General features: G+C 48.6%; 1 protein-coding gene across 6 annotated transcripts in view; it reads left to right on the forward strand.

Annotated features, from left to right (window-relative positions):
• LOC138569353 (uncharacterized) overlaps positions 1-21,546 on the forward strand; it is a 1,814,236-nt gene that overhangs the window by 444,390 nt on the left and 1,348,300 nt on the right. For all 6 annotated transcript variants that reach the window (XM_069647265.1, XM_069647261.1, XM_069647266.1 and 3 more), the window contains one exon: positions 18,516-18,641. In XM_069647265.1, the coding sequence (XP_069503366.1) occupies positions 18,516-18,641 (126 nt within the window). The remainder of the gene's footprint in view (positions 1-18,515; positions 18,642-21,546) is intronic.

A 21,546-nucleotide genomic window follows, 5' to 3' on the forward strand; every position in this document is an offset into this window, starting at 1 on the left:
GCCGATACCGGGTTCTGCCAGCTGGGCAACAGAGTTTGCCTACGACGACGGGGTTGGCTCCGGGCGACCGACTTCCGTCAGGACGTCCAGACCAGGGTGTTGGACATGCCGTTCGACGGCAGCAACTTGTTCGGTAAGGCGGTGGACGAATCCCTCCAAGCCATAAAGACGGAGATGGCCCGCGCCCTAGGAGCCCTTCAGCAACGACGGCCCTTTCGGAGCTCCGGAGGCAGACAGGGGGCCTCCAAGGGATCCAGCGGTGGCTCGTCATCCTACCGCCAGGCGGCACGGTGCTCGTCTCAGGAGGCCTACAGGGGTCGCGGCATGCAGGGAGCGCCTCGCCGCCGTCGGCAGGGTGGCAAGGCCACCACCTCCAAGCAGGACTGAACTGGCCGTGGCCTCTGGCCCCCACCGAAGCACCCCGGTGGGAGGCCGGCTGACGAAGTTCGTCGGCGTGTGGAAGTCCATCTCCACCGATCGTTGGGTGCTGGATACCCTGGCAAGAGGACACTCTATCGATTTCCTGAAGAAGTGCCCTCCCATTCCACCTGTGGCCAGGAAGGAAAATCACGTCCCGCAACTGTGTTGGAAGTACGGGCGATGCTCAGGAAAGGCGCCATCGAGCCCGTCCCGACGAGGCTCCGGGGTGTACTCAAGGTACTTCCTCGTCACGAAGAAGACGGGCGGCTGGCGCCCCATCCTGGACCTTCGTCGTTTGAACAAATACATCAGGTCACAAAAGTTCAGGATGGTCACCCTCCAGCACGTGCTGGGACAGCTGGAGGAAGGCGACTTTCTATCGTCGCTGGACCTGGAGGATGCATACTTCCACGTTCCCATCCTCAGAAGTCACCGAAGGTTCCTCAGGTTCGTCGAGGGACGCCACTACCAATTCAGAGCACTGCCGTTCGGATTGAAGTCGGCCCCCAGGGTCTTTACCAAGTGCCTTGCACCTGTTTCACGTCTACCCCTACCTGGACGACTGGCTCATCCGCTCAAGGACGAGGGAACTCGCCGTCGAACACACTGCGAGGACTGTCCAGCTACTCACAGATCTGGGATTCGCCATAAATTACCCAAAGTCCCACCTGGTGCCGTCGCAGGTGGCCCTGTTTCTGGGAGCGAAGCTCGATACAGTGAGGCGCCTGGCGGCACCGTCGGAAGAACTGACGAAGACCATTCTGGGCAAAGTGCAGCGCCTGCTAGCCACGGACGTGGCCAGGGTGAGGTCCATCAAGTCCCTCTTTGGGATGATGTCCTCTTGCATCTACCTGGTGCGCCTATGCAGACTACGGATGCGCCCTCTTCAAGAATTTTTCGACGCCCGTTGGATGCAGGCGACGGGCACCTTCGAAGACAGGGTCCCCCTCAACGAGGTGTTCCGGCGGGCGATTCAGTGGTGGGGCGTTCGAGCGCACCTCACGGCGGGCAAGGACTTTCAGACGCCAGCGTACCAGGAGACGGTGACGACGGACGCTTCCCTGGAAGGTTGGGGCGCCCACACCAGAGATCTCCACGCAAGAGGCCTCTGGCTCCCGGAGGAGAAGCTCCTGCACATCAACATCCTGGAACTCCGAGCCGTGTTCTGGGCTCTCAAATCGTTCCTCCCGTCGCTTAAGGGCAAGGTGGTGCGGATCTTCACGGACAACACCACGACAATGTTTTACATACGGAAGCAGGGAGGTACCAGATCCCCAGCCCTATCCAAGGAGTCACAGGAACTGTGGCACTGGGCGGTCGCCCTGGGGATGTTCCTGGTTCCCTTCCACCTGGTAGGGGAAAGAAACACCATCGCCGACTCGCTCAGCAGGGAGCTGCGCGCGTGTCACGAGTGGGAGCTGCACCAGGATCAGGTGGATCAACTCTTCCGACGATGGGGCAAACCCCAAATCGACCTGTTCGCAACAGCGACAAACTCGAAGTGCCAGAGGTTCGCCAGCAGGTTTCCCCAGCCGAGAAGCATGGGCGATGCGTTCTAGTTCCCCTGGGACGGCCTATACCTGTATGCGTTCCCTCCGTTGCCGTTGCTGCTGCGACTCATCAGCCAGCTCGAGAGGTCCCGGTGCAGGATGATCCTCGTCGCACCGGCGTGGCCGAGGCAGATCTGGTTCCCGGACCTTCTGGACTTGTCAACGTCCCCATCCATCAAGCTGTCGGCAGACGCGGATCCTCTCTCCAGAGAAGGAGGCGCCATCTTCCACCACGACCCGGCGTCGCTGAACCTGCAGGCTTGGCTCCTGCAGCGCTAGAGTTTGGAGGGTACGATATACCGGCCGACTGCAGAGAGGTTCTTGCAAAGGCCAGGGCGTCCTCGACCCTCAAATGCTACGGTCACAAGTGGAAGAGGTTCTCTATCTGGTGCCGAGCACAGAAGATCAACCCCCTACGGATTACGGCCCCTCAGGTGCTGCCGTACCTGCTATCGCTGGCAAAGGCTGGGCTAGCCCATGCCTCCATTAAGATTCTTCTGGCAGCGATCTCCAGATATACCAGAACCACAGGACGGACGTCCCTGTGGTCCCATCGACTGGTGAAAGAGTTTATGAAAGGACTGTTCCGGTCGTTCCCTCCGGTGAAGGCCCCGGCGTGGGAACTTAACGTGGTGCTGACTAGGCTCATGGGGGGGCCCCCATTCGAGCCGATGCACTCCGCACCGATGAAGTTTGTGTCGTGAAAGACTGCATTCCTGGTGGCCATTACCTCCGCACGACGAGTGGGAGAGATCCAGGCCCTATCCTGCAAAGCACCGTACTTGACTTTCCATGCGTCGAGGGTGGTGCTTAGGACGCACCCCTCCTTTATGCCCAAGGTGCCGTCGGACTTCTATCTTAACGAGCCCCTGGTGTTACCTGTTTTCTTCCCGTCTCCTTCGTCGCTTGCCGAGAGGACTTGGCACTCGCTGGATGTGGCTAGAGCACTGAAGTTCTACGTGGACCGCACGAAGAGTTTTCGGAGGACATCACAGCTGTTTGTGAACTTTGGACCTGTGAATCAAGGGAAGGCTCTCTCGAAGTCTTCTATTTCCAGATGACTCTCCGGCTGCATCATGCACTGCCACCGGTTGGCTAACCGACCGCTGCCAGGCCGTCCGAGAGCCCATTCGACCAGAGCGATCGCTGCTACTACGGCGTTCCTATCTGGTGTGCCCCTGCTGGACATCTGCAGGGCTGCTATGTGGAGGTCGACGCACACCTTCACGAGATTCTACTGCGTCGATCGGGATTCCAGGGAGGAGTCCAGGGTCGGCCAAGCAGTGCTGCGCAACCTGTTCGCTTAAGGTGAGCCTGGTGAGGAGGTAAGAGATGCTTAATGTTGAGTTGTTGTATTGCTTCATGTTAAGCCTTTGCCACCTCCCGTGGTTGTGCATGTGTGTACTGCTATGTATTCTTATATTCATGAGCATGTGAATCCATGCCAGACCCCATGCTGGAGAAGGAACAAGTTACTTACCTGTAACTGTTGTTCTCCAGCATGGGTCTGGCATGGATTCACATGCAAACCCTCCCGCCTACCCCTCTGCGGCTCTTCACTTGGTCATACTGCCACTTCACGTGCTACCAAATCTGAAGATAGCTGCCAGAGGCGGGGCTTAGGGAGATGGCAGTCATTGGCTGTGGTCAGTATGACGCAGAGATCAGTGATTGGTTACTACTACGAAAGACAGATCAGAAACGAAACTGATACTGATTTTTTCTTTACCGAGGATTCCCAGCCTGACGACGGGGAATATTCATGAGCATGTGAATCCATGCCAGACCCATGCTGGAGAACAACAGTTGCAGGTAAGGAACTTGTTCCTAACGGCACCTGCAGGGAGAACGGGACTGGGTCTCCCACAGTTTGCCATGCTCTACGCCATACCTCCCAGCCAAGCACCAACAGTCTCGCCATTCCTAGTACCTTTGGTTTAGGCAACCACACTGTCTCTCTGAGGAAATGGGGAGCAGGATCCCTGCGCAACAGCCTGGCTTCAGCTGTTTCCTCTTCAGACAACCACCTGGCCACATATTGCAGCTGTCTTGCCAAGTAATATAACTCAAATTCGGCAGGTTTATACCCCCCTATCACACGAGTTTTGTAGTTTCCAGAGGGCCATCCTGTTCCTGGAATTGTGCCATATGAAACCCCTGCACAGGCTATGGAGTTTGGCAAAAAAAGCGTTTAGGGAATCACATACGGGATGTTTACAAAAAAGTGTAGCAGTCTGGGCAGGACTACCATCTTAAGCAGAGCCGCTCTCCCTATCATGGCCAGGGGCAATCTGGACCAAAATCCCATGCTTTTATTAATACCTTCAACTGCTTTTTCCGTATTGCGTTTGTGTTCTGCCCCTGTCGTGTGGTATATATCGATACCTAGGTATTGAAACGTCTCGGTTCGCCAAGGTATTGGCTAAACGTGTAGGCTTCTCAGTGGGGCGCTTTTATACCTCTTCAGGGGGAACACACTGGACTTCCTGGGGTTCGCTGCTATGCCCGAGAGGGTAGCATAACGTTCCATCACCTCCAGGACATATTGTAGGTTCTCCTCCGGGAAGCGCAGATACAAAAGCATGTCATCGGCATACAGTGATATAAGATGCGTACCTCCTGCAGTGCAGATCCCTATCTCCCCGTATTGTTGTCTGAGGCAGACTGCCAGTGGCTCTAACGCTAGGATATATAGCATGGGCGACCAGGGGCATCCCTGTCTAGTGCCCCTGCTAAGTTGCCATTTAACTGAGATTGTAGCGCCCGTTTTAACCCTTGCAATTGGGGAGCTGTATAACATCTTAACCCATCTCAGATACCCCGGTGCCATCCCGTATTCTTTCAAGGTCGCCAGCAACCAAGGCCACCTCACTGAATCGAAGGCCTTGACCACGTCCAGCGAGACAATTGCCAACTCGCCGGGGTCCTTCTCTGTTTGGTCAATAATGTGGTGAAGTCTCCTATGATTGTCAGTTATGTTTCTGCCAGGGACGTAACCCGTTTAGTCAGGGTGTATCAGTCTGCCAATGACTCGCTTAAGCCTATTAGCCAGCACAGCTGTAATGATTTTACTGTCCTGATTGAGCATCGATAGGGGCCTATATGACCCACAGTCTGTGCTTGGCTTGCCTGGTTTCAAGAGCGGGATGATCAGAGTCGGCAGCGGCGGGAGCAACTCTTGTTTATGTTTTATAGAATTCACTGGGGAGCCCGTCCGACCCCAGAGCTTTGCATGTGGGCAGGTGCTGGATCACTGTCTCTAGTTCATCTTAGGTGATTGGGGCATCCAGGTCTGCCCGTTCCAAGTTGTCTAAAGAGGGAAAACCTATGTCTTCTAGTGTTTCTTGGATCTCTTGATCCATATTTTTCCCCACATCCTCATACAGACATTTATAGTATCTGAGGAACTCTTAATTTACTCCCTCTTGGGTATCCCAAATCTGGCCCTCGTCACCCCTAACTTCTCTAATCACAGGTTGTGGTGTCTCATTTTTATATAACCAAGCCAGCAATCTGCCCGTCTTGTCTCCTCCCGCATGCTGCCTTTCCACATATTTCTTATAATTCAACTTACATAATCTATCCAAGAGCTCACTGCTGGCTTGTTGCAGCAACCTCATCCTTACCCCATCATCCCGAGAGGCACCGCCCTTACACATCATGTCCTTCAACTCCCTTTCCGTTTCTTGCAATTCCCATGCTACACCTCCTTGGAGCCCTCTGGATTTTGATCTGGCTACACCCCGCACTACTACCTTGAATGCCTCCCATACTGTTCCCACAGATTGCACGCTGCCGGTGTTAATGTCGAAGTACTCAGTGATCGCCTCCCTCGGGTCCTCCCGGAATCCCGAATCCTGCAGGGCCTCAGCTCTGAGCTTCCACGTCGGGATCCGCGCCCTAGGGGGTTTGTGTCGCCATTCCAGGACCAAGGGGGAGTGGTCCGAAATTACCCTGGCTTTATATTCCGTGCCCACCATTTCTCCTACTAACTCAGCAGCGGCAAACACATAATCCAGCCTTGTGTGCAAGTCATGTGGCGCCGTATAGTGTGAGTACTGCCTGTCTGCTGGGTGCAGCCGCCTCCAGACATCTTCGAGTTTAAAATCTCTCAGCAGGGCCGGTAACGCCTTAGCAGCCGGGGTGGGTTTGTCTAGCTTACCGTCTGATCTGTCCATTTTGAAGTTCAAAATGCAGTTGAAGTCCCCTCCCCATGGGATTGCGTCACCCAACATGGGGCTAATTTTGCCATATAGATTCCTAAAGTAAGCCGCTGTATCTTGGTTAGGGGCGTATAAATTTATAATGCTCACTTCCCAGTTTTCCAGCATCCCCTGCGCTACAACCATTCTGCCTTCTGGGTCCACCGTCGACCGAATCAGCTGAAACGGTACATGCGGTGCCACCCATATGACTCCCCCCCCCCCCCTTACGTAAGCTGAATATGAAGCTCCTGTGATGCTCCCCCTCAATTTCCTCTTGACCACCTCCAGTTTCTCCCCAGTGAGTTGGGTTTCCTGTAATAATGCTATATCAATCTTCATCCTTCTTAGGTACATCATTACTTTATTACGCTTTAGATAACTATTGAGGCCCCTCACGTTCCAGGTCACCACTCTGAGGCTTCCCGACGCCATTTATTTAATATCCCGCCTCCCCTCCCAGTTTCCCCTTCCGCCCATGATGACACAAAGTTTGGCCCCCTCCCCTCCCAACAAACTCCCCCATTTCCCCAACTTCAAACCACTGCACACAACCCCTTCCCACCCCCCCCCTCCCCGCACAACCCCAACAAGTGCCCAGCTCCATCCCTGGATCTCAGGCCCCCCCGTGTTTGGTCCTGCCTCGGAGTGCCGAGGTCAGGAACCCGGCAGGGTGTCACCAGTCATACCGGTGATCTCACTAAACTTTACGTTGTGGAGGTATGAGGGTTGGCTCTGTAAGGCTCCCGCACTATTATCAAAGTTTCTCGGTACTATCGGATCATGCATGTATAGCCCTAGCAGCACCTTCCCATAAGCCATGTCTAATGCTATATTCCTGTCCCATTGTTTTAGGCTATGACACCCTAGGTGCCGCAGCCACATGTTACTTATCTTCTCATTCTCCTGTCTGGATTCCTGATTCTTGGGGGCAGCTCTGCGTGTCCAGCCACCCCATGGAGTCCTCCGGGGTTTCAAAAAACAGAGTTCTGTTCTTGTAGAACACCTTCAGCCTGGCCGGGTAGATCAGCATATACTTGTGGCCTGCTTCCCGCAATCTTCTTTTCACAGTCCCAAAGTTCATACGTCTGTGCTGCACCTGCAAGGTGTAGTCGGGGTATGCGGTTATTTTTGCCGACCCCCTTTCTATTGTTCCGCCCTTCCGAAAGAATTAAAGAATTGTTTCCCGATAATTCAGGATCTTGGCTATCACCGGCCTATGGGGGGGCTCCCGGCAGTAGCCTCCTCATCAGGGCCCTGTGCCCTCTTTCCACAGCAAACCCCTGGGTCAACACTCCTCCTGTTATTTCCTGCGTCAACATAGATTCAATATACTCCGTAGGGTTGGATCCCTCAGCTCCTTCCAGCAATCCCACGATGCAAATATTATTTCTTCGGGCGCGTCCCTCCGCCTCCTCCGCCCTGCTTTCTAGGTTGCCCACACGCTGCACTAGGGCGTGAAGTTCCGATTTATGGGCTGCGCAGTCTGCTGTATTCGGGGCCATCTCTTTTTCTAGGTCCCCGTGCGCTCCGCCAGTGTACTGACATCCTGCCAAAGAAGGTTCACCTCTTCCTGTACCGCCCCGACTTTGAGCTCCAGTGTCGCCTTCAATTCGTTCATGGCCAGTCCCAGTTTGGTCTTCCAGGCCACTTTCAGATCCGCAATTGAAGCAAGGATCTCCTGGTTCGTGCCCATGGTGTCTGTGCCCCCAATGGGGGTTTTGTCTTTGTGCCTGGCCCCTTCTGCACCCGGCAATGTTCTGGCGTAGTCGTCGCACGTGGGCTCTTGCCCTTTGTTCTTGGTCATCGTGCTGGATCAGTAAAGTGTGGGCAAGCCTGACCACTTATTACCCCCGGCCTAAGTAAAGTTAGACGGTTCTTCATGTCTAGGCCCAGTCAGGCAGTGTCAGGGGTATCTGCAGGCTGCCTATTTTGCTCCTGGAATGGGCTGTGTCCTCCCACTTGCTGAAGCAGGCTTATTCAACCCACAGGAGCTCCCAGCCCCACTAGGTTCGGGTCCTCGGGCGTATTTTCTGGCCCCACGCGCGTCAGCCCAGAGCCCCAACAAGATACTGTAGCTTCCCGCCTGGCGGTGGTATCTGTAGCGCTTTCCACTGGGCACAGTTCATGAGCAGGCTGCGTTGAGCGTGCCCCCAAGTTTTTAGTGCAGGCCCTGGAATGGGCTGTGGTGTTCCACCCTGTTATTTGGGCTGTTTAGTCCACTCAAAACTGGAGCCCTATCTTAGCGGCTTGCTGTCATGTCCGCCTTTTGTGGCTTTATGTGTAGGGGCCCTGGCACTGTGTGGTGAATATTCACATAACCTCCTGCTGGAGGCTGAGCCCCGTGGCTCTGTCCTGCCGTCTGGCGCGCAGTGTCACTGGCCCTAGTGCAGCCCATTCGGGTCAGTGGGTCCTGGCTCCTAAGCCTCCTCACCTCAGCCAATGCTTCCTTCTGGTTGCCGCTCTGTTGTCGCGGGTGCTGCGGTAATTCGGGCCGGTTTCCTCAGGTTTAGCCCACAGCTGCAGGCGCGCGTACATCCGCGCTCACTGGATGCCTGTCGGGAGACCAGCTTCATACTGAACTCTAGGCACGGCAACTGTCTGTCCGGCCCCCCCCATGCCAGATGAGATCCCCCCCGGGCACCTATGCACTCCTCCAATGTTGGTTCCCAATGCCACGGGCCCCACCACGGCCGGTTCTTGCACTTACTGAGCCCTGATACATCCGTTGCCGTTGTGCCGGTGCGGGGCAGACGCCGCCACCCCTCATGCGCCAGTCCGGGTCTTTCCAGAGGTTGGTGCCTCCTGCCACGTCCAGCCCCCTCCAGGTCCGGGCGCCGCGGGGGCCTCTGATCTACTGGCAACCAGTGTTCCCTCTTAAGCTGTGCGCATGTGCGCTTGCCCAGCTTCCTTCTGGGTGCCGCTCAGAAGAATGTTAGCAGCGCACACAGACGATTGCCACCTTCTCAAGAATTAATATGGTACACGTCACAGCAGTTACCTGACATTTGCTTTCTCTCAAAATGAAGCAAAATTGTACTAACTAGTCTTCCTATTCTGGTCTAGCCTATTTACATTACCCTACCATGCAAGCCTGGCCTTAAAAACATGAAATTGAGAATGCACCGTCAAACGAGCATAACCATGTAGCTCTTTGAACATAAGATCTTACTAAGATATGCCTACACACATTAATCAAAGAACCTTCCCTTCTCGCCCATGACTCTATACTGGACTACCACACTTGTACCCTATGACTCCAACTTCCACCCATGTACACATTTAGATATTACCGGACAACCTTGAATCAGCCTACTTTGACTCTGCGAAAGGTTACCAGACTAGTAGCTATATCTACCTGCCTTATCTTTGTTGTAATATGAATAACAATCAAGCACCAGCATTTCTGTTACTAATGATCCCTAGCAAAAGTATCATCCACACTATGTAACCGAACTGTCAGCTCAAATATCGGATACTGACTGTAAGTAAGAAGGCTACTTGGATCTGTAACCTCATCCCATGCTTCCTTTGCTTTTGTACATATGTCACACACAGGCTTTGAACCAGTACCTTTGCAACTCAATATAAACCTCAAATACTAATTAACTGTTTAAGGATTTTGAGTAGGCAAATGTCATGCTCAGTGTCTCCTTACTTTAGCACTGCTAACATTACCCTATAGGTGGAGAGCAAGATTGCAATATCATTTACTTGGCCTGCAAGAGATAATGGGTATGGACTATGCCTGGCATTACTTGTACATAGTATTAGAACAACAGATTTTCAGACAGCTAGAATGCTTTTCAGACAATCTGCATCCTTTCCAAGTTTTCAGACTTGCATTGAGGATAAACCATAACAAATATATGGTAACTCACTGCTATAGAAAAACTGTTTTACTGAGCACTCGTATTATCCTACAGAACAATATTAGGGCAGGGTATGTTTTAAACAATCTTGCATGCACTACAAAAATTGTGTACATGCAGAATTGTTACATTTTGTTATACTGCACATAATATCATGGTGAGGCTTTAAATATGTTTTGCTTGCAAAGTATCCTGGTTATGCAAATTTCAGTCAGTGTTTTACTCAGTGGTCAAAGTGGGCGGGAGCGGTTGGGAACTGTGCTCCTCTACTTTTTTTACTTCAGTTTTACTGCTCCTATTTATTTTAAAAAGAAACCGTTCCGGAATGGTTTAAAAAAAAAAAAAAAGTGTAGGAAGAAGTTTGCATTTTCAGTGCACTGCACATTTGCTTAAACATCAGGCACATGTGTTTGGGGGTTTGGATTGTGCATGGGAGGGGGGTGGCAATGGGGTTTGCGGGTAGTGGGGGAAGGCCAGTAGGGAATATAGTTACACTACTTCTTTTCATACACTTCGACCACTGGTTTTACTGCTACAATTCCTCACTGTTTATAAAGCCCTGTCAAACCAGTATTGAAGGCTAGCCCAGGAGCTGAGGAGAGGTACTTTTGGAAGGGGGTTTGGAGGGGAGGGCACAGGAGGGTGAAGAAGAAATCAGCAACTTTCAAAAGCCAAGTTGGATGTTTCAGCAGTACAGTACAGTGAAGGAAATGTGTTTGTTTGGGAAACTAAAGGAAACTCTAGCAACCGTCTAGGAAACGGCACCTTCCGTTTCTTTCTGCTCAGCAGTTGAGGGCTTTCCAATGTAATAATGTGTTCTGCGTTTATTGCCTCGAGCATCCCCATGCATCTTGTTTAACTGATAACCGTGAATTGCAGAGGAGGGGTCCCTAGTTACAGAAGAAGGCATTCAATCTGATGTACCTCTGAGCATTGCTACTATTAACTTAAACTGCAAATATATGTAATTTTCTTCAACGGCCCCATACGAAACGTCAAGGTTCTTGTTGAATTTTGTGTAGGCTGTGGTGAGGACATGTGCCGAACACTAGAGGCTGCATTATGCGCCCAATCATTTCACTTCCTATGTCAGGGTTACAAGCAGAGCTCTGCAAGTAGGAAGTAAAATCTTCTCAATCAAATGATTTTTCGGGAAGTGATAAAGTGACTAGCTTTGCCAGTATGGATACTTTATGCTTCTTAAGCAGTATTTCCCCTTTAAAATGCCTCTTCTGATTGGGCAGTAATATTGTTAGAGTTCCTTCATGTGCAACGGCTATGCTGGTCCCAGACTAGAAAATATCAATGGAGCTTTGTGGGTAGAAGGAGGTGGTAGAGCGAAAAAATCACTCATGTTCTTTGGGAAGAATTATTCTTTATTTTTGTTTTGTTCATTGTTTTGCATCTTTCTTGAACACATTTTCCTGTTTTTATGGAGCAAAAATGGATGGTGTATATATTTCTCTTAGCTGAAAGGCTGATTTTGAGTAAGTGTTGTCACAGCTCTGTTCACAGAATATAATTGTGATGGTGTGCAGAGGAACAAGGATTTCGGGTCCTAATACTCTGTGGAGCAGTTATTCTGATTTAGCTATCATTCTTAAACTAATTGTGAGAGGCACATTCTCCTAGCTCTTGATTTACTTCATTAAAGTGGCACATGAACTCCTATTGACGTGTTTTCTGACACATTCCTTTTAGTTGTCGTTATTCCTTTTGCAAATATTGTATCCTGTACGAATATTTTGACAGCCACCTCAGTTATGCCAAGTGATATTTATTTTTTGTAATAAATATGAGTTTTTCCCAACGACAAACAAAATTCTGCATTGTCTCTTGGCAATGTTGACAAATGAATAGCCACAACTAAAACAATTGTTTATACTGAGCTTACAAAGCTGTTTTGGATAGGAGTACTTTTTCTAGATTCTGTGGCAGACATTCAAGTCTTTGACTGGTTGAACACTCATCACATATGAATTATTTCATTTTGTGTACCCTATATGTTTGGGGAAAGTGTTTATGATGCACCTTTTACACTTCTTTATAAAGGATTACAGTGGTTGGGTGTGGAAATTCCCTTCCAAACTTTCTCCAGGGATGATAGCTTACTAACTGTGCATGCTCACAAAATGACCCACCTCATTAGTAAGTTGCGCACATGGAAAATTATGTGTGCACGAAAGCCAACCATTTCCGCACTTAGAGAAAAATAATTAGAGGGAGCATTGCTGGCAACCCCGGAGTTCAATAGCAGAGCGCCGAACACGGAGCGGCAGCTACACCGTTGCGCAATGCTCTGCCGCTGCAGCAGGTCTGGGGGCATTCCTCACCAACCTTGCGCAGCGCCCTGCAGCCATTGCCATCTGTGATCCCACGCCACACTTCCACATATCACGGACTACAGTCCCAGCTTCCACAAGGGTCCTCTAGTAGCTGCACACACGCTGGACTCTTCCTGTCCCACACAGACACGACGGGCTCGGTCTCCGCTGCTCCGCGCCTGCCACCTCTACCGCGTCACAGCAGTCAGTTCATGGCCCTTTGTCTGCCATCTTGTGACCCCCCGCGACCCGGGCTCCTCACTTCTTCCGGCAGCTGTAACTCGCCTGTCCCTCTGCGGATCTAGCTGTCACAATGCTCTGTTTGTCCCCCTGATATTTATGCTTCTTTAGGTGTGCTGCAGGCATGCATGACCAGGGTAAAGCACTTCCATTTCAAAGGAACAATGTCGGATCCGCGGGAGCTCTCTGAGAACACATCCACTCACGCGGCCATGTAGCCAGGCCCCCTGTCCACCACATTTGAGTCACAAACCACATTCCTGCAGGACGATAGTCTAATAAAGGAGCACAAATACATTGTATTCGACAGCTGCCTGGTACAGATTATACTGATGCTGAAATGTGTCCATCCAGTGAGGGGGGGGGGGGGAGTATGCGGGCAGTCATTGGTGAATGTGACTTGTGTATCACAAGCACAAACCTGAAAATCCAAGCCACATGTGGCCTGCTCAATGCTACATTTTCATGGTCCGCTCAACCGATGCTGGGTAAAGTGCCAGCTGGAAATCTACTGTGTGCAGCAGCTTTACTTTTCAGTAGCTCTACTTTTAGTAAGTTGTCCAGTTTCTGTCAATTTGTGGGACTCCAGTTCCTTTCTAAAACGCAGTACTACAAATATCAACGAGAATATTTATTCCCTGCTATTAGTGAAGCTTGGAAAATTGAACAAATGTCAATTGAAAGGACATTCTCTGACAAATGGTTCAGGCTAGCTGGCGATGGACAGAGTGACAGCCCAGGATTTTCAGCAAAGTACTGCACATGCCACTTTCAGGACATGGAAACTAATAAATTGTGAGTTTGGTGGTCGTACAGGTTTCCGAATGTAAATCATCAGTGGCCATGGAGAAACATGGTTTTATAAAATCCCTGGAAGATCTCCAATCGAGGGGAATGCAAATAGACCTCATAGCCACCGACAGACATGTTTCAATAGCTAAGGCCATGCGAGAGCAGTTTCCAAACATTTGCCATCTATTTGATGAATGGCACATTGCTTAATCAATAAAAAAAATCACAGCTGCTGGTAAAAGAAAAAAGGTTCTGAAAATATTTTACAGTCTTTGAACAACCATCTTTGGTGGACCTCCAAAACTTGTCGTGGGTCTGTGGGAATTCTATTAAAAAATTGCGCTCATTAATGCACCACTGTTCCAACCTTCACTCATGGACAGAGAACCAACATTTTCACCAATGTACACATGGACCTTTATCGGAGGAGCAGGAACGCAAGAAGAAGTGGTTGGTTCCATCTTCACCTCCACACAAAGCTCTTGAGAAGATCTTGTTTGGTAATACTCTATCAAGAGATCTGAAGGGACTCACAGACTTCTGTCACACGAGAGATTTGGAGGTGTTCCACAATATGTGCCTAAAGTACATGCCCACGAGATTGCATTTCGGCGTAGACTGGATTCAATATCGGACATTACTAGCGGTCTTGGCGCATAACGAGAACGTAGGGAGAGAAAAGTTGAGGACTGCAGGAAACTTTGGGATGCTTTGTTACACAATGTCCTTTACGAAAATAAGCAACAAATGGGTGGTCAAGCCCGTATATACCAGGAAATGGAATTCGATTTTGTGAAAGATCTCACTTTGACTGTGTTGGACATGCATACTCCTAGAATCGCTCATGATTTTGTTCCTAGGACACCTAGATTGCCACAAAACATTGCCAATGTGCCCTGTCCACCGAAAGCAGGCCTCGTGGAACAGTTCACGTCTCGGTTCAAATGATTAGCAACTATATATTTGTTCAACAATATTTCTATAAAGTGTCCAAATAAAGCGTCCAAATAGTCTTTTGAAATGTATGCTCTGTCAAATTTTTTTGTTGTTGCAAGAAGTGCTTTTTGCAGGATGCCATACAGGGCAATGCTGTGCTTTCACACTTCCCGCTTTCGTCGAGCTCTTGTGGGTCCTTCACTGATCGGGGGAGAGTCAGATGGATATCAGCATGAAAGCAACTTTGAGGTTCTGCAGTTGCCTTACCAAGCACGTGTCCAAATAGCTGAATAAATACGCATCCCACAAAGGAATGAGACCTAGGCTACATAAGAAACTTGGCACGCATGAACTACTGACTGTAAGCAAAGCAACGCATCAAAGGGGGTTGTTGGTGAGATATAGGTGCATTCTGACCTATATCTTTATGGGGGCATGTGTTAGAGGTTGTTGCTATCAGATGCCTTATCAGAGGGGCCAATCTATGATTTGCATCCCTCGAAGTCTTACAATTTCAAACGCAGTGTGGATGGGTGTCAGTGTTACCAAAATATGACCACTCCTGATTAGATATATGCGAGGTGACGTTGAGGTGGTGCGGCGGTAGGGTCTGGGGACCAGATGCGTTCAAAGGGAGCATGGGTCATGGGTTCAGGGGACCGCTGCCTGGCAGCAGGGGGTTGGAGATGGCATGAGTCAGTGAGCAGAGACGGATTGTGCACTAGGCTTGGAGCAAGGCTTGCTGTAACATTCTCGTACGAGCACATTTTGTTGGGGCTCGAGACTCGTTACTTGCAAAAATTATTAGCTTATTTGCTTTGAGAACAGGAGAACGGGCTGAGCTGACAGGTGTTGGGTGCTTGCTGTGCGAGGCGCTGGGAGAGTGAGAAGTTCACCAGAGTGACACTAAAAATAAGGCATTTGGAAGTAAATTAACTATTTTCATTTAGAAAAAAATGTAAATCACTAGAAATTTTGCATGGCATTGGTGGATACCAGCAAACAATTAGTTTGTTTTTCAAAAATATTTCAGATGCCACTGTGGTCTGCAAGGCTATTTGCTCAATTGGAAGTGAAGGTCACAGCGTTTGAATTTTGCTTGTGAGCTGTGCACACCCATGCATTGTTTTTCTTCCTTGGAACAAATTGAGGATTCCGAATGGAATGAATGAAGGGAGGTGTTTAATACCGTCAAATATGATAAGGTTCACCATTCCAAAACTGGACCAAGGAACATGTGATTTCATTTTTTGAAAATGTGTTGATCTGAATGGAGTCTCTGCGTTAGGCAGAGATAATGGAAATGCCAAATATTATCTAAGTTTTACTGTAGACGATTTAATAGACGAACGAGTCAAGGTTTCATTATCTGACTGTTATTGCTGGCTTACATTGTAATGGGTTGTTATTTGTGTCATATTGCAACGACACGCAAAAACAACCTGTGTGTACTTGTCTTTGTCCAGGGCAAATGGGCAGTCCAGCACCAAAATGCACGTAGTCCACATCCAGGTTCCACCAAAGCCAAATTCTACGCTAATATTCAGTTAAAAAGCTGTCTGTGTTCTTCGAATTCTTCCGTCAACTTCTGCATCTCATTGCAAGCTAAACATAATCCATAGTACTAACCTCTCAAGCACATCGTAGACTCCAACTTTCCACAATGTTTTCTCTGTTTTTCCATTGTTTCACGTTTGTGTTCATCATTAGTTTTCACACGGTGCAGAATTAATGGGTAAATTGATAAATAAGAATAAAGAACGGCCACTGAGACACATTTCTGTTATGTTTTTTACACATCTACTTCCTGCCTTTCTGCGAATGTCATCAATTCCACATACCAATTGATGGCTTCTTTAGCCGGCAGCTGCAGATAGACTTAAATGGCTGGATCACAATGATGCTGTTTTGGGACGATCGCCTGGGCCGTTATGCCCTTTCGCGGTACCAGCGATAAGGAGCAACCCGGCATCGTTTACGGTGGCCTAGTGCCAAGCTGATGCCGAAGCTTTGCAATTCAGTGTGTCCAATGCACTTTTTTACCCAAAAGGAACACTGCGTGACTCATGATAAACATTTGTGGATGGAGAACAAATAAATTACCAATGGGGTTGAATATGACAATCGCTGGATGTTCTCGGAGCGTTTATTGTGAAATAAAAGCACATTATAAATTGCAGAGTATTGCGGTTTCCTTTTAAAAAATGTTTTGTAGTCAAAATTGAGACGCGTTATGTTGTGAGAGGATGTGTGTTGATATTCTGGGTTCTGCGTCAACTGGCGTCAACACGTAGGTGATGACTGGGCGTGTTTGGCTACTCTGCCCAGTAACGTCATGGAGATGGGCAGAGAATATCGCTAGGAATGGTGAGGCAGGCTCCGGGGCAGGGGATATGATTTAGTGCTGCCAGGGCAGTTCACCTTACGGCAGTGATCTTCAAACATTTTTGGCCTGGGGCCCCCCTTGAGCAAAATTTGGGCAGGCCGGGCCCCCCCAAAAATACCAAATGGACAGTATGTACAAATGGCTATGAACTATTGTGCGCCGTCTGGCTCCCCCACCAGTATAGGTGCTGGGCTCCCTCATCCCACTCCTACCCAGTCCCTGGGCTCTCCCCACACCATCACAGACCCTGAGCTCTCCCCGCCCTTCTCCCACCACTATACATACACACACACCCATCCCCATACACTCATTCATAACACAAGCATACACACACTCATTCATACAAACACCCAATCCCATACACTCATTCATAACACAAGCATACACACACACATTCATAACACAAGCATACACACTCATTCATACAAGCACCCATCCCCATACACTCATTCATAACACAAGCATACACACATACACATTAAAATTTTAAAAAGAATTAACCTAAACCTACCTTCAGCAGGGACCCGTGCATGCTGAAATGCCCCACTCCAGGTAGCTCGGTCCGTATGTGCAAAGAGGCGCAGGAGCTCCCCCTCGCACAAACAGACATGCAATGCCCCAGCCAGCATTTCCAATGAGCTATGCAAGGCTGGCGAAGCAAAACACCCCAGGCTTGCATGGCTCAGTGAGCATGTGTGGCTGGGGAACTGAACTGTCAAAGGCAAACAGTGTTTCCCTTTGACAGTTCACCCAGCCCAGGAGCGCGCCCTCAGCTGAAAGTGTTTCGCTGGGCTGGCTCCTCGGCTCCTCCATAATGGTTGAGGGGGCTACTGGGTGAACGCCCCCTCGCCCATTCTGGATGCGCTGCCAGTCTCGGACTGGCCTATGGGGCAAAAGGCCAATGTCCGCACCAAAAAATGCAAAATGCTAGTGTAGGCCAGTCAAAATGGGGCACTTTTTGTTGGCCAATGTGGGCCAGTTTGATGAGTTACTTCACTATGCAGCTAGAAGGTTTGACCATTGTTGCTGAATAAACCGTCTTTAAATATCACAATTTGCTTACATTTTAACAAAAAGCACCCCCTTGGATACCATTCAAACAGTCTGTGCCTAAAGGAATGAATATCCATTTGCTACTGTGGGCCACTTTTTTCATTGGAGCCCGCGACAGTTTTATGGTCCAGTCCAACCATATAAGCCGTCCCCTGCCCATATCCCCAATCTAAAAAATTCTTTTTAACTTTTCATTCTGGGCTCTCGCGCCTCCCCCTTACCCCCCCCCCACCGAGATGCGGCTGCGCCCCCATGGGGGTGCAGGGGGAGCACGTCCCACAGTTTGACGGCCTTAGGGCGATGCAGCAACGGATATGATTAGCACTGTATAAGCCGTGCTGCCTGATTTCGCATGTGTAAAAGCAAGGAACTACGGTAAGGTACATAGCAAATGTTTGTACGATCGATCAACGTATGTTTAAAAACACATGGCCGAACACTCAGGACAATAATATTTTTGAGCGCACTATTCCTTTAACTTGTCATACATAATTTTTTTAAGGGGAAGTTGAAGCATATATGTTGTCTGGAGAAAAGGCGCCGATGCAAATATGGTCGGACTGCGAAAGACTTGCTTAGGTACCATGCAAAATTCTCTGGTTCTCGCCATGAAGGGGAGGATGTATGATTGGCCTAGAGGGAAGGGCTGTGGGACTAGAAGTACAAGAGCCGCTTCAATGTCAGTAAATTGGTTTGTTAACATTTGCTTCACTTACATTCATTATATTTATGATCCTCAGTTACACTGACGTCTACAATAAAGTCGAAGAGTTTCTGAAAAAAGCAGAAAACGAGAAGCCCAAAACTGCTGCCGTCATTCTCTTGGGAATTGTAAAAGAGCTTGTTTTTCAGAAGGAACCTCCACTGTAAGTATTCTTATGTGAATGCATTAGTCAACTCTTTTGTCAGAAGAGAGAAGCGTTTGGCACTGAAAACACCGAGCAAAATGTACATTTGGGGTTTACTAGCCAGCCATTGAAGCCCCCCCGTTCACCATTCACGAATGAATGATGTCACACAAAATTCCCTCCATATGTTATTCATTATAGCATATTTGTCACTTATCCAGGAAGTATTCTGGATGATAAGCAAGTGTCTGGGGGAAAAAACAGAATTCTGAACATATTCGCCCTTTATCACAACCACTTACTCCTCCTTCCTGTTTGACCGTTGTTACTCCTATATTGAATCCATTTGGTCACTTTGCTGTTCCATCATTTCTGACACATGGGTCCCGCATGCGCCTGACTTTCAGTGTCTTTGTTGGCTACCTGTAGAAGTTGTCTGACAGACTGTAATGTTTGTTAGATAAACTAATGTTTGCCCTTATTTGTTATCCCCAGTATTCCCAAGCAATGCAAACAAGACACATTAGGTCAGAAGAGGATCTAGTAGCTAAGAAAATATGTAGTAAGATTAGATGTTTGGCTGGAAAAGGAGAGGAAATGACGGGGTAGGAAAAGAATGTGACAAACGGTTTGAGGATGGATAAAGAAAGCAGATGGGAGAGGATGGGGAAGGGACTAAGTATTGCAGGATAGAGGACAAATTAGGTGTGAATTATTTGGTAAACAAAGAGTTCAGCCCATTTTTGCCAAATCAAATAACTGACAATCCACCTTTCTCCAACGCAGACTGTCGGAATTAGCATTCAGTAAAAGTGGTCTTACTCTGGAGTAGCAGAAAAAATTGCTGAGGAGGTAAGGAGCAGATGGGGGCTAGGCAGATGGCAAGAGAACAGGCAGTGGGAGGGAGGTGGCGCAGCGGGTGGGAACTTGCCAGGTGTGAGTGTCCCCGACAGAGGAGGGAGCTCAGTGGGGCAAAGGGGCAGTGTCCTCCGCATGAGAGAAGGGGCAGGTGCCAGAGCGTTTACAGCGAGGTGTTTTCCCTGCAGCACCAAAACCAGACCTAATCAAAAACAACCTTCGGTAAAACACATGGATCCAAAATAAGAAATTGTTTTTGTTTTGGGTCATTTTTTTCTAGTAAACATTATGCGCGAGCTATGTAAGACAGGTGCATACCTTTTATAAAATGTGCTTCCTTCCTCCATTTTTCCAGACACCCTAACTAAGCAAATATTGTGAGCATGCATACTTAACGTTGGTAGAGGATTGCATAATTTGTTTACAAATAATTGTGCACTAAGGACATTGTTAAAAGTACATTTTCATGATGGAAAATAAAATGAACATACCTTTGCTCTACTATTGTTTGCTTATAATAGTTAAAATTGATTGTCTGTATTTGTGAACATTTGCACACCTATTTTGTGGTAATATATTAAACTGCTTGGATCTTGACTACTGCAGGAAGATTTGCTTATGTCTCCCACTTGTAACTTTGTTTTTTTATGGACCTCCAAGTAGGCAGTATCATACTGAGCACCATGTTATGGAAAATGCAATATATTATTTAAACACTAATAAAGACTCCCACATCATCACCAGTATACATCTTGATGGTATAGCTATGAAATCTCATCAACCTGAAACCATAATCTTTGATATTTTGTACATTGCATAAAGGCTACAACAATGTAATATGAAACAGTTATTTTGACCTACATTTATAAACCAACCCTTAATCCAGCTTTGAAATCGCAACGTGAACAATTTGTTATATATACCTCATTCATGAGTTAATTTGTCAAATCTAGAAAAAATGCTTTGTACTTTGAAAGCTGTCTTATTCCCGTCACTCTCAACTCCTCGTCTGATTGGATGACTAGTTATAATCTAAAGCCTTTGCATTTAAAGGAAACATTTCCAACTACATTTTGAAAAGAATTTTTGTTAACCATCAGTACCAGAAGGCCAACAAAACACTTTTATGTCAGATTTGACACCTTGCCAATTAGCTACGCAAAGCAGTTTTTAAATTTTGTTGCGACCAAAGCTTTCGACAAGGTGGACTGGCCGTACCTGACCCTCACCCTCGAGGCCTTCAGCTTTGGCCCAACCTTCAGGAAAATGATTTTAGCGAACTACCAAGCCCCCAAATCCCAGCTTAGAATTAACGGCCGTCTGTCGGACTTTATCCCTCTTACCTGCAGAACGAGACAGGGATGTCCACTGTCCCCCCTACTTTTCGCTCTGGCTATGGAACCATTGGCCCAACGAGTTCGAGCTAACCCGCAGATCAGCGGCCCAAAGATAGGCGCCACACAGCACAAGATTGCCCTCTACGCGGACGTTGTTCTGCTGACCACCACAAACATTCAAACCTCCCTGTTGGGGAGAATTCTATGTAAAGGCTAATTTCCCAAACCTAGTGAGTCCCCCAGCAGCTCTGCTGGATTTTTGGGGTTTCTTTTTTTCTCCTGCTAAGAGTGAGACTCTTTTACTCCCACTCTTGGACATGATTTGAGGTGTTCCTTTATCTTTCCATGGGTTTTATGGGATATGGGGTCTTTTACGCCATAGGGTCTCATGTGTTTTTGATGCGGGTTACACAGCACCCTCCGTGCCGTAACCCAGGGGTGTCGTAGCGACCCCCCAACATAGACTCCATACCCTGGGACCGACTACTGTCTCCCAGGACATGTAAAGTCACCATTGGCTTTACTAGTCCCAAATTATGAACAGAAACCAGTACAAACCATCATATTGTGGACGTACTGGTCGGGGCAATTTGATTGCCCCGGGGTCTGTTGTTCGAGAGGGCACGTCTCCACAGAAGCCTCCAGAAGTGGTGCCACTCTGTCTGGGTACCACAGGTGGTGTGGGAGGGGGTTTAGGCACCTGGACTGAGTTACCTTGGCAACTCAAG

This window comes from Ambystoma mexicanum, chromosome 2q (genome assembly GCF_040938575.1).
Source record: "Ambystoma mexicanum isolate Mex_15411 chromosome 2q, UKY_AmexF1_1, whole genome shotgun sequence".
Taxonomy (NCBI): Eukaryota; Metazoa; Chordata; class Amphibia; order Caudata; family Ambystomatidae; genus Ambystoma; species Ambystoma mexicanum.